This window comes from Cyprinus carpio, chromosome B12 (assembly GCF_018340385.1).
Source record: "Cyprinus carpio isolate SPL01 chromosome B12, ASM1834038v1, whole genome shotgun sequence".
Taxonomy (NCBI): Eukaryota; Metazoa; Chordata; class Actinopteri; order Cypriniformes; family Cyprinidae; genus Cyprinus; species Cyprinus carpio.
The window spans coordinates 11,898,897-11,912,023 of NC_056608.1; the positions used below are offsets into that span (position 1 = coordinate 11,898,897).

Here is a 13,127-nt window from a genome sequence, read left to right on the forward strand (position 1 = left end):
CTTCCAAAGTGAATATTTAAATGCGGCAGGCAGCCCAGGTGTGACGTTGTTTATGGTTCCTGTTTAACGTTACTATTTTCAGCGTTTTATCTGAAACACATCAACTAGAGTCCAGTCTTCGACCTTTATCCTAGAACACATTTAAAGGTAGATTTGCTTTATTAGTATGTGTTGACATGGGCTTCCTCTTTCATTTAGGGTAACAATCTTTTAGCGCTGATCAATGTTATGCTAATATCAAGTCAACTCGAGCTGAGTTGTAATTCAGTCTGTTTATGAAGTCGTGGTGTTACATATAAAAAATGTCCTTTGTTAATAATTAATAACGTGACTTTATCGCTTGTATAGGGTAACGTTATATCGACTATATGATACAGATATTCATAATAAACTTGCACTATCAGTGTAGCAAAAACTGTGCAAGTGTCACAGTGAATATGATTGTTGAAGTGACTTTGTAGGTGTCACAGTGACCCAGAACACGCAGTTTAGGTTTCTTATTTTGTGTTTATTGGCTACTTACTTGATTAATATTTTACTTTGTGCATGTGTGTGTATTTTTATGGACAGATGCAGGTTATTGAGCATCCTGTTGAGAGACTGCACACTGCTCTCCGGTCCACACGGAAAGATCTAATAGAAACATACCAACAGTTCAGCAGAGCAGAGAAGACACTTTTAGAAGAAGGACTCCTGCCTGGCAATTCACTTTTCAACCCCATCACCATTCACTCAAACTCAGACTGGATTCCTGCGCATCCAGAGGATCCTCAGGACTTTCAGAGTTTTTACATCAACCCTTACCGCCGTTCTCCAAGCAGTGGGCATAATACCATCTACATTCAAACTATTGGTTAGAGCACTTAGCATATAAAACAGCTTAAGTGTGTCATTTATTATTAGTAGTATATTTACATTTGTAGTTTTATCACTTTGATCAATGCACAGGCTCTTTTGGGGAAGGAGCGGTTGTGGCAGTGCAGTATGTTGAATGGCTGAAGGACTACTGCCAGGCATTTTATTATGGACTAGTGGTCAAGCTTTTACCACCGGTGACAGTTGCTTCAACAGCCTGTTCATTTCGCATCAACGACAACACACACAACCTTCAGCTTCATGCTGGTTAGTACTGCTGCTACTGGCTGAGTCTGGGTCTAGGAAGCCTTTCAGCGACATTTATGAAACCTTTGTCAGCATAAAATCAAAATTCACACAGAATTTATTTACTTAATGCATTTCTTGGTCTTATTTTGAACAAACAAATAAATACATATTTTTATATACACTACACCTCAAAATTGGGGTCAGTAAGATGTATTTTTTTAATGAATTGATTTTATTTAGCAGTAAATTGATCAAAAGTGACAGTAAAGACATTTGTTGCAAAGCGTTATAATTCAACAAATAATAATTTTTTCAATGTCTTCAACACAAAATCAGCATATTAAAATGATTTCTGAAGGCTCATTGAAGACTGGAGTAATGGCTACTGAAAATCAAGCTTTGCCATCACAGGAATAAATTACATTTTAAAATATATTAAATGGTAAGTTTGAATTGCAACAATATTTAACAATATTACTTTTTTTATCAAATAAATGCTGCCTTGATGAGCATAAGAGACTTCAAAAACATTAAAAAAAATATTACCAATCCCAAATCCCAATTTCTGCAGAAGTTACTTTTAGTAATTAGTAATAGTTATTTAGGCAACGTTTTAGCAAGACTGAATTAAGTCTGAGCTATATATTATGGAAATAAGATTAGTTGCTAACAGCAATTCACAGTGACTTGTAGATAAACTGAATACTTTTTTATATGTTTACAGGAGAGCTGTTGAACTTATTGAAAAAGAAGAAGCCCAGAGATGCTTTTTGCATTGTAGGGATCACCATGATCGACTTGTACCCCAGAGAGTCATGGAATTTTGTTTTTGGCCAGGCTTCTCTCACTGACGGTAATTCTTGATTTAGTAGCCATGGTCTTGTTAATGCTACAAATTTTATTGTAACTTGAAAGCAAAGTTATTATTGTAGCACAGTGTCTTTTTTGATTTAAGGGATAGTTCACCCAAAAATGTAAAATTGTCTTTAATTATTCACCCTCATGTCGTTCCAAACCTGTAAGACATTCATCTTTGGAGCACAGGTTAAGATATTTGTGATGAAATCCGAGAGCTCTCTGAACCCTCCATAGACAGCAAGTGCCACCTAACACCATTTTGGAGAGTATCATGATGTATGCGCCTGCTTTTCCTGCATCTAATCAATGTATGCGCATGGTGCTGCTGATGTAGAACACGCATGCGCTGTGCTTTTTTACATTCAGAGGAAAGAACACGCATGTGTCTTGATACTCTCCAAAATTGCACCAGATTGATGCAGAGGAGAAGAATTGTGAAATAAAGTTATTTTTGTTTTCTCTGCACACAAAGTATTCTTGGAGCTTCGTAAAATTACGGTTGAACCACTGATGTCACAGGGACCATTTTAACGATGTCTTCCTTACTATGTTTATGTGCATTGATCATGGTAGGACCCTTGCTGTCTACAGAGGGTCAGAGAGCTCTCGGATTTCATCCAAAATATCTTAATTTGTGTTCCAAAGATGAACGGAGGTCTTACGGGTTTAGAACGACACGAGGGTGAGTAATTAATGACAGAATTTTAATTTTTGGGTGAACTATCCCTTTAATAAACCTTTTGTTATTTTAGCACTTTAATGAAGTGTGAATTGTTTTGTTTCTATAGGAATGGGAGTATTCAGTTTTGCCCGATATGATGATAATTTTTACCAGAGAAGCTATGCAGGACGGCTGAAGAAGAATATAAAACTAAAGCAAGGAGACTACTCAGTGTTTGAGAATTACTACACTCCTCCAATAACAAGCACTCTTCTCCTCCGCTCCTGCAAGGTGAAGTGAGATGACTGGCCTTCTAAAATGCCCAACCCTCACATAAAAAAAGCATAAATGGTTTTGTAATATACCCTATATTTCGAAAACAAAACTATGGAAGCTTGGTAATTGCCACTTTTTTTTATCTCACAATGCTGACATTTTTAGCAATTCTGAGTAATATCTGAGATTTCTGACTTTCGTCTCACAGTTCTTGGAAAAATTGAGTTGTATACTAAAAATCTGAATTGAGAGATAAAATTTCACCAATCCGCTTTTTAATTTTTTTATTATGTGGAGGAAATAAGCTTTTATAGAAAACAGTTTATAAATGTGCCAAACTTTTTATTTGAACTCTTTTAATCACAACTGTTATTTACGCACCTGTGGTAGACCCTGACACATGAGATTGGACATATATTCGGTGTGAAGCATTGCCAGTGGCTAAACTGTGTCATGCAAGGCTCCAATCACTTAGAGGAGTCTGACCGTCGACCACTTGACCTCTGCCCCATCTGTTTGCGTAAACTACAGTCTGCCATTGGATTCAAAATAGCTGACAGATACAAGGTAAGACCACACCCTTCCGTAACTGACTGTAGTTTGGAGCAGTGGATATAAGTTTTTGAAACACTCTCTAGTGAATTGATGTAATTGAACATTTGAACATCACTAACTTAAATAAATCAGTATAGTATGTTACTCTACAGGCCTTACTGCACTGGATTGAAGATGGAGCTGCCAGCAGTGGACAGAATTCAAAACCCACACAAGCCTTCCAAGAGTATAAACACTGGTTGTATAAGTGCTTACGAATATTGGAAGGTGAAAAATCATGATCCAGCCAATATGATCTTTTGCTCCCTAAGCAATGTTAAGGCAAGTGGAGACATGCTATATGCACATTCTTGAAAAGAGCTTTGGTGAGAAAGCTGATGAGAAAAAACAAGTAAACAACATTTTATTTCTCTCCCTTTGTTTAAAATGTGAGTTAAATCAGAAAAAATTTTCAGACAACAGTCTAAAAAATTTTATTTTAAAATCTGATTTAAAGATTATTACAATTGTCTATTATGCAGAAACAGAAGACCTCATAAGACCACATATTCTCATCCCACTGAACATACAGCAAATATAACTCTTTTCCATTATAAAATTCAAGTCATGTGACAGTATATCAATAACAAATATAGTTTTACTATAGAGGTAAGTGATGAAGCAGTCTTATAACACACTTTGACATTTGAATTTGGCATTGCATTACATTGGGAATCCTTTGTCTTCATTTCAGTTGCATCAACCTGAGCTCTGTAAAGCTTTGAATTCACAGTTATCTCTATATAATAGAGATGCAAATGTAATGCACTGCATCATGAACATCGGAAGACTAAACAACACTCTAAACAGACACAATTTGCATTAATAAAGTTGTTTACCTGGTTTTAGTATCCAGTAAAGAGACAGAGTTTGTAGTAGTTGAAAGTTGACCTGAGGTGAGCTGAATATGCTCAATCCATTGTTTTTTGGAAATATATAAACAAGGTTCCTTTTAAAAAATAAAGTATCAAATACCTCTTTCTAACCCTTTTCTATAACATTTACATTGTTTAACCTTAGTTGCTGAATTCAGCATTATCTTTGGTCATTGCTTTACCCATCAGTGCCTAGAATTCACCCCTTGCCTGTAATCATTAAAACCACGAAAATGTGGTTTCTTGTTACACAGTGTGTGCGTCTTTTGCATCTAGGATTCTAATTGACCAGAGATTTAATGTTTGGTATTGAAAATGTTCATAAATGTGTTTTTCAAGTCTAATCATAGTTTTCTTGACAGCTACTGCTAATATAGTGTACTATGATAATCACATGTATGATCTCAGTGTAGAAACTACATTTGCTCATCTTAAAGGGTTAGTTCACCCAAAAATGAAAATTCTGTCAACATTTACACACACTCATGGCATTCCAACTTCCAAACCACTGAAACTTTCATTTTATTCACATGTTAACATCAACATACACACATAGAGCACCTAAAATATGGCAAACAGAAACTCAGTAGCAGTTAAAAGGACTTAATTGGTTCTTGTGAGTCAAGGATGACTGAATTTTCATTTTTGGATGAACTAACCCATTGAGTGATTATTATGAATCATAATATTGCTATATTTTAGTATATTTTAGTAGTAAAAGTTGTTATGTTATGTGATAGTACCTAAAGTTCCACTAAATTAAAAAAGGAAGTCAAGACTTAATATCTTGATTATCCACTTCTAGAATTTCCTCCAGTTTGTCTTTGGACACTTGCTCCACTATGGGGTTATTCTGTCCATTGTCCCTCCTCGAGCACAGTTGACCTGTCTTAGATGGACGTACGAACCCAAGGAAGACGGCACCTAGTCCCATTCCAGCAGCACAGGAGTGGACGGCACCTAGTCCCATTCCAGCAACATCCACAAGGACACCTAGAATATTTGGTCCCATTCCAGCAGCACAGGAGTGGAAGGAGGGAAATGCAGTAAGTTGCTTGTTTAGGGAGTTTTTCATTCTATGGCTTCTGAAAATTCAACTTTGCCATCACAGGAATAAATTACATTTTAAAAACACTGCTCAAAAAAATTAAGGGAACACTTAAATCATGCATTTGATCTCAATGAACAAAATTGTGTGACAGTGGTCAATGGAAACTCAAATAACAACCCACTGAGGGCTGGATTCCAAATTGCAGCTAAAAGTAAAAAATGGAAATTACCATTTCCATTTTTGAATGAAATATTATTTTTTTAAATTCTTTTTTTTTTTTTTTATTTTTTTCATGTTACAATTAGTGTGGTGAGTTTGACTGATTGAGTTGTTGAGTTGTTTTATGATTTTGAGATTGTATATAAGAAATCCTCCAAACATCACAACTGGCCGGAAGCCAAATCAATTACTCAGCACTGATGATAAAGGAGTTGAAGAGACATGGATGGCAAAGTTACAAAAATAAACCAATTTATAAAAAAAGAGTAAACATACAGCTAAGAGGAGTCAAGCTAGCAAGTTATTTTTCAAAATGTAAAAATTTAAAGTAACAGTTACAAACCTACCTGTGAAAGTCATAACAAAGACACATATTGAAATGATCCATGATTCGACTGGTGCTCTCGCCAAAGTCACTCATCGGCCAAAACTTTTGATAACCCCGTAAGTTAACACTTACCAAGAAAAAGGTCACAGCCAAAATCCAATCCCAAACACCATATGGGACCTCTGAGTACACTTTGGAGACGAGGCAACCTTTTATTCAGAAAATCCCCTGTGCCATTTTGACCTGCGACCTGTGAATGTGACAAAAAAGGTAAGATAAAGGTAAGCTATAATGAGTAAATAAGTGAATTAACTTTTTCTGCCACTCAGATCCATCAATATAAACTGTATTTGGGCACAACCGTGATCATTCCCAATTGTAAAGAGATATTTAATTTTAAAGTAGACAATGTCAAAGTTGAAAAACTAAACTCAGATGTACATGGTGAATCATTCTATAAACAACTATATTCAAACAACTGCAATATCAGCTATTAAATTAGTTTAACCATTTCATGTATCAGGTTATGGGACAGAGGTTTCTGTTAAGTTGAATTTCTGATGTGTGCTAGAGACCAGTCTTGTTATTGTTAACTAAAATCAAGCTGAAATAAATTTATCATATTGATCATATTATCACAATATGTTAATATTGATATAAATGACTCAACTAAGGCAGCTAACTGAAATAAATGAGTACTGAAATGACTAAAACCAAAACTGAAATAAAAATAAAGCTAAATATAAATATTTTAAAATAACAAAAACTAATAAAACTACACAGAACCAAATTAATAAACCTAAAAATTTAAATAAACTGAATATATGAAACATCACTGGTGGGAAAAAACAGCAAGTCTAACAATTTACCGACTATAGCGCAAGGGGCGTTACCAGAGGGATGTTACGTCATGCTAGGGGCGGCGGGACACGAGTGTCAACAAACTGATGCGCAAAACATCGACTGGAATATTTTCATTTATTGAAATCATCGCTCGGCATTAGGTGAGGAGTAGTAAGTCTCATAATATTATTATAAGTCATAATATAGCGTGTTTAAAATGCAAAGTTTATGAAATTCCTAATCAGTCTTTCCCAATGTTAGGACAGCGACAGCTAACATTATTTTAGAACAGCTCCATTCCTACCATATTCAGACTACAAAACGAAGTCAAAAAGATTACTGCTTTAACTCCTCAAAGCATCACACCTGTGGTATGACGTAGTTGTCACAAATAAACATACATTAAACATATATTAAGTTAATTTAAAAAAAAAATTTAATGTTTAAATACGTGTTCTGTTCTAAATCACTTTGTACGTTATCAAAAGTAAGGCGAGTCACCACCTGCTCCATCATGAGTCCAGCATATGAACGTGTTTTCTCAGCTTCTTGTCACGTGCTCGTTTATATGGTCAGGAACTCTATACAGATATAAACGTGTGGTTTTGTGTCTTCCTGACCTGCATTCATATGTGTGGCGCGCGCACTACCTGACCCATGGGAAATGTTGAACTTATTTAGTAGTAGTAGTCATTTAACCACTGCTATACTGTAACATTGAACAGTAAGAAATAATAATAAAAAAAGCATACCTTCTGTCAGTGAGATGAATGTTGTTACTCCACTGCTGTACTGTGGTCCATGTGGTGCTGCTTCCACAAGCACTGAGCTCCTCTATGGTGGGAGGTTACAGCTGCTGAGTAAGTTGAGGATTGGTTTACAGTCATGTTGAATGAAAGGCCACACCAGCAACCCCCCACTTCCCTTGAGCTGGAATGTCAAAGGAGCATGCTGTCTCTTCTCCCCCACCATAGTGTAAAGTGGGAGCTGCAGGAGTGACTGTACTGAATGTTTAAAACAGACTGGTGCTTTAGGTAAAGTTTATTATATAACAGTCAGCAAGATCTGCTCAAACCCAACAATGAAAAGGCTCTCCTCAGAGACGTCCAAAGAGGTTTATGCTATGAAAAACTGCAACCTCAGATAGTGTTTGATTCCTATGAGATTATAGCGTACTGTTAGTTTGACCGATCATTACTGATCATATCATTATTACCTTCTACATTACATGCTGGCTTTTATATTACGTTAGTAAATTCATGTAATGTAATTCATGGGTCTTCAGTCTCCTTCATGATGAGAAATCCTTGGTGGATAAAAAGATGAAGCAGGATCCATTACATATTCTATCAAATGTCTGAAATATCATCCATATAACACTATATTAATGTAATTAGATACTTAATTATTAAGTTGCCATGTTGTTAAAATAACTATTAATTATGTTCAGAGTCATATTTCTCTACATTACTTTTTAATTTTACTTAATACTTTTAAATGTTTGAGGGATAAATTAACGTGTTTACTTTTAGTTTGATTGAAGTTAACGTAGTATTATATTTTGTTTAATGCATATTTACTTTTTTCCCCACAAAAGTTTGAAATCAAACAATATTTGGCCCCCTACTATATTAGTTTTTAATCATATTTAGTTTATTTAGTATTTGTATTTTATTTTTATTTTTCTGATTTCATTTTAGTTACATTTTAGTAATTTTGTTGTGCGTTTTGTAATTTTTAAATATGTCTACATATTTTTATTTCAGTTTTAGTTTTTATTATTTTAGTACATCAAGTTGAAATGAAAATGAGAGCTGAAATAAAATAATATGAGAAAATAAATAACATAAAATAATATTTTTTAAATATTTAATGTTTATTTTATTTCAAGTAACAAAAATGTTTTAATAGTTTTAACTTTAGTTTACTATAATAATAACCCCATTGAAGATATCTGGTTTGCCTGATTTATTAAGCATGCTGTTTTTATAAGTATGCTAAGTAGCAATCAGTGTATTAGTAATTATGTGTCAAATAAAATCATCATTTAAATGTTGTCTTCTTTTTTAAATTTAGCATAAGAATGCCACAGTTTGGATTGTGTTTACTGCTTCTGTACTCTGGACTGATTCATCACATCAAAAGCCATATTAAAAAGGAAGACAAAACTAGTGAAAAGGAACGACCCAATTTCATCATTATCCTAGCCGATGATATCGGATGGGGTGACCTCTGGGTGAACAGGCCTGACAACTCCACACCAACACCCTGGCTGGACTCATTAATGCTGAAGGGCAAAAGGTAGTGTTATCATTGCAGACACAGTTTTGTGTTGTTATTGTTATGTCTAATTGTTGGGGCTTGTGTCTGGTGATCTGCAGATTCACAGACTTCCACTCTCCTGCCTCCACATGCTCGCCGTCACGTGCTGCCCTCCTGACCGGCAGACATGGGCTACGCAATGGGGTCACTCATAATTTTGCAGTGGGGTCAGTCGGAGGGCTGCCACTCAATGAGACCACGTTTGCTGAGCTCTTGCATGATGCAGGTTATTATACAGCCATTATCGGTAAGCACAGAAACTCAAAGAACGTGCAGAGAGCAACACGATTAACATCCTGAGAGCAATGAACTCTACACTGTGCTGTGATTAGCTCCTGATTAGCAAATAAGCATCGTCGCCTTGGCAACTAATAAGCCTCCCAAGCTAAACTTATTATATTTAATAATATTTTTATTCCAGTTATCTTATATTGATTTTAAAACAGGAAAATGGCACCTTGGACACATTGGTTCCTACAATCCTGTTCATAGAGGTAACTTTATTTTTTTTTAAATTAGTTTTAATTTGTAGATTTTATGTTCATTTTAATTTTAGTTAGTTTTAGTAATTTTGTTGTTGTTTTTGTCATTATTATTATTTTAAATATGTCCATATAGTTTTTATTCATTTTTATTAATTTATTTCTATTTCAGTTTTAGTTTCAGCTATTTTAGTACATCAAGCTAAACTTAATAAACAAATAAGATAAAGTTGTTTTTTTAGTTTTTTTAGTTAATATTTGTTGTATTTTTATTGTTTTTTATGTTATGTAAATGTTTGTAATACAAATGTATTAATAAACAAAAAAAATAATATTACTTCATTAGAATTTAGTTAATAAGAATTTTCTTGACATGGAATTATTTTTTTCCACATTAAATTACATTTTTATATATACATTTTAATTCTTGTCTAACATGTATTTGTTTGAAGCCATGTCATGAGGACATTTTTCTGTGTTTACACTGCAGGTTTTGACTATTACTTCGGTATTCCTTATAGTAATGACATGGGCTGCACTGACAAGCCAGGTCTTGACCTTCCCAGCTGTCCTCCCTGTCTCCGCAATCAGTATATTACTAGGTTTGTGTTAGTATTCAGGTTATATAGGTCAAAACAAACATCAGATGCCATATAGCCTGAGGTTTTGTATACATCTCAAATATGTTGAAAAATCTTCTCTCAACAGGAAGCATGAAGAATGCTACACTAAAGTGGCATTGCCTCTGATTGAAAATGAGACAATAATTGAACAACCCTTGGACACATGGAGCCTTAAAGACAGATATGCCACAGCGGCAGTCAATCAGATATTCACAGCCAGGTATGTTCACCACTTCTATATATAATTTTATACCTATATTCTGATTTCGATACCGACATAAAACTCCATAATAGCCTGCCTTCTGGCAAATTGTGCTTGTATGTCTAATAACTTACTTTCTGTTGCACATACTGTTTTTCCCCCCAAAATTCTGTACTATTATTATTATTATTATTATTGTTGTTGTTTTTAAACCACTTGAACTTCCTGGTAAAATATATGTAAATTCAAATTGTCTTAAACTGGTTTTAGGTATTAAGTGTGAAGCCAAAAATTCTCGTTTAAAAATGGATTATAAAAACAGTTTTGTGACACACAGGGTACTTTGATCAGTCAATATAAGGTCTCTTGTCTGTAAACAAGTTTACTGGGCAGGCAAAGTTGCAGTGTTGACCTTTGACACGGTCTAAGGATAAATCATCTGTTGGGCTGCAAGTGCAACCAAGTCTCATCAATTTCTCATTTCCGCTGTGTACTTGTACAGAGACCTGTGACAGTTTCAAAGCCAGTATCACTGCAGTCCTCACATAAATCTGTTTGAATCAATAGATAATATATTGACATTAAAATTCAGTAAACTATTTTCATGTTAGGGCTAGTAACCATTAAATAATATATAATAATAGTATTTATTATTTTATATATTATATACGTAATATATATTATATACGTAAACGTTATATACACGGCTAGCTGTGCATTAAACGATTTTAATGCACGACGTGGAGGCCAAGAACCACCCAATGCAAAGCACATTAGTGCATTAAAATAATTTAAGGCACAGCTAGCCGTGCATTATCCCTTGGGCTGCACAATTAATTGAATTTCTAATCGCAATTACAATTATGGATGCTACAATTACGTAATCGCTCAAAGTGGCAATTAATCGTTCAGAGTCCACTTATGTTATTCTGCACGCTTAAGATATGTTTTTTTCTTTCTACACGTTATCTTAAGGGTTTTTCCTTTGTTTTAGTTTTAGTATAACATTATAATACCATTCATATTTTTACTTTTTTATATAATTTAAAGAAACCAATCCGTTATATAATTGACATCTGAGGCTTAATACTATAGAAAAGCACTAAAGATTTTTGAGTTAGAGTGTTTTCAGCTTTTTTATTTTCATATAAAAATATGGCATGCAGTTGCATCAAACAATGGTATAAACATCATTCAATGTAAATTGTGATAATAGTAATTAATAATCGAAATTACAATTTCAAGGGAATAATCGACAATTATGATTTTTGTAATAAATGTGCAGCCCTAATTATCCAGCTTATACCATAATCATTTGCCAGCGTTGACAACTTAAAGCTGTTATTGATGTTTGCAGTTTTTGTTTTTGTAATTATTGTTTGGAGTTAATTATTTGGCTTGTACGATTGGGCTAATCTTCCTGCTTTAAATCAGAGACTCAGAGATGTAATAGTGCGGTAAGATCACATTTATTTGAATGAGTTACAGCATTTATTTTAATTAATTATCAAGAGAGAAAGAGGGATGACAGTTGTGTGTGCGTTACCTGCGTCTGCGCATCTCTCTACAAACAATGAAACTGTGTTTAGTTACTTAAAGAGGTCATCGGATGCACATTTTCCACAAGCTGATATGATTCTTTAGGGTCTTAATGAAAAGTCTGTAACATAGTTTGGTTAAAATCTCTCAATGGTAGTGTAAAAAACACAATTTTTACCGCCAAAAACAGCTTTTTTCAGAGCAAGCCATTTTGTAGCATTTTCCTTTAAATGTTAATGAGCTCTGCTGACCCCTCCCCTCTCTTCCGAGCCGCTCTCTAAAAAATTGTTCACTTCAGCCGCATTCATCGTGAAACTTGCTAATTAGTACATTATTAGGAAAGGCAATTTCCAACGATTCATTAAAAACTTTATTCTCACTTTTTCTGGAGGTGAAGCTGGACCACGAATGATTGGCGTGAAGATAGTCGCATTATGTAGATTGGGGCGCATTGCCTTCAGAAACAAAAGTAATCCACTGCGTCTTCAGCAGCTCAGATTTTGGGAGTAAATGACGACTGCTATGTTCATTATTACATCCAACAACAGAACACCTCAATCGCTTAGGAGACATTCATGTCTTCATCTGTTCCAGCTGTGAAACAATGGGTCTAAGGTAAGATGCCAGTCCAGAGTGTTCTGAAACGCTAATGTCAATCAAACTATCGTGGGAGTGGCCTGTCAATGTCACGTCCCAAAGACAGGCACATGAGATCAGCTCGATTTGAGAAAGGGGTAAAGATTTTAGTAGATAAAAAAAAGCACTGGGTGGATTTTTATCATTATAGGGTAGGGCTGGGAGATATATCGAACAATATGATCATGCGTATCTAGTCAGTAAAGCCGGTTCCCTGATTAGCGCTAAATCGCCATCACCTGCTTTCAAATGGAGCGCCATTTAATAGACAGAGCCGTAGTTCACTTACAAGGTACGCAATATCGCGTTCATTATCGAAGGCGATTCATCTTCGATAAATGAATGCGATATTGCGTACCTTGTCAGTGAACTACGGCTCTGTCTATTAAATGGCAATCTGCATTCTCCGACCTCTCTTTCTCTGTGTGTGTGTGTGTGTGTGTGTGAGTGTGTGTTTGTGTGCATTAATTAAAGCAGTGCATTAATATAGAACGTTGATTAAACTTACTTGGAA

General features: G+C 34.8%; 2 protein-coding genes and 1 long non-coding RNA gene across 7 annotated transcripts in view; 2 read left to right on the plus strand and 1 right to left on the minus strand.

Moving 5' to 3' along the window:
* Positions 1-5,296, plus strand: LOC109100122 (archaemetzincin-2). The gene is made up of 7 exons (XM_019113622.2): positions 1-147; positions 571-853; positions 949-1,122; positions 1,829-1,957; positions 2,751-2,914; positions 3,290-3,466; positions 3,607-5,296. The coding sequence occupies exons 2-7, from the start codon at positions 571-573 to the stop codon at positions 3,733-3,735; spliced, it is 1,056 nt and encodes a 351-aa protein (XP_018969167.1). The 5' UTR covers positions 1-147; the 3' UTR covers positions 3,736-5,296.
* On the minus strand, positions 4,074-7,903 carry LOC109100121. Of its 2 annotated transcripts, none has more exons than XR_006156089.1 (3): positions 7,562-7,903; positions 6,099-6,216; positions 4,074-5,292 (listed from the first exon to the last, which is right to left on the minus strand). It is a non-coding gene; the product is annotated as an uncharacterized LOC109100121 (long non-coding RNA). The 2 variants fall into 2 exon arrangements; XR_002019517.2 differs by lacking the exon at positions 4,074-5,292 and adding an exon at positions 5,779-5,835 and having other exon boundaries at positions 7,562-7,899.
* The window catches only part of LOC109100119 (arylsulfatase G-like), a 17,862-nt gene continuing 11,573 nt past the window's right edge, over positions 6,839-13,127 (plus strand). For 2 of the 4 annotated variants that reach the window (XM_042735400.1, XM_042735399.1), the window contains exons 1-6: positions 6,839-6,970; positions 8,880-9,110; positions 9,191-9,378; positions 9,578-9,625; positions 10,104-10,215; positions 10,322-10,456. In XM_042735400.1, the coding sequence (XP_042591334.1) occupies positions 8,893-9,110; positions 9,191-9,378; positions 9,578-9,625; positions 10,104-10,215; positions 10,322-10,456 (701 nt within the window). In that variant the 5' untranslated portion in view covers positions 6,839-6,970; positions 8,880-8,892. The remainder of the gene's footprint in view (positions 6,971-8,879; positions 9,111-9,190; positions 9,379-9,577; positions 9,626-10,103; positions 10,216-10,321; positions 10,457-13,127) is intronic. The other 2 variants (XM_042735402.1, XM_042735401.1) reach the window with 2 other exon arrangements.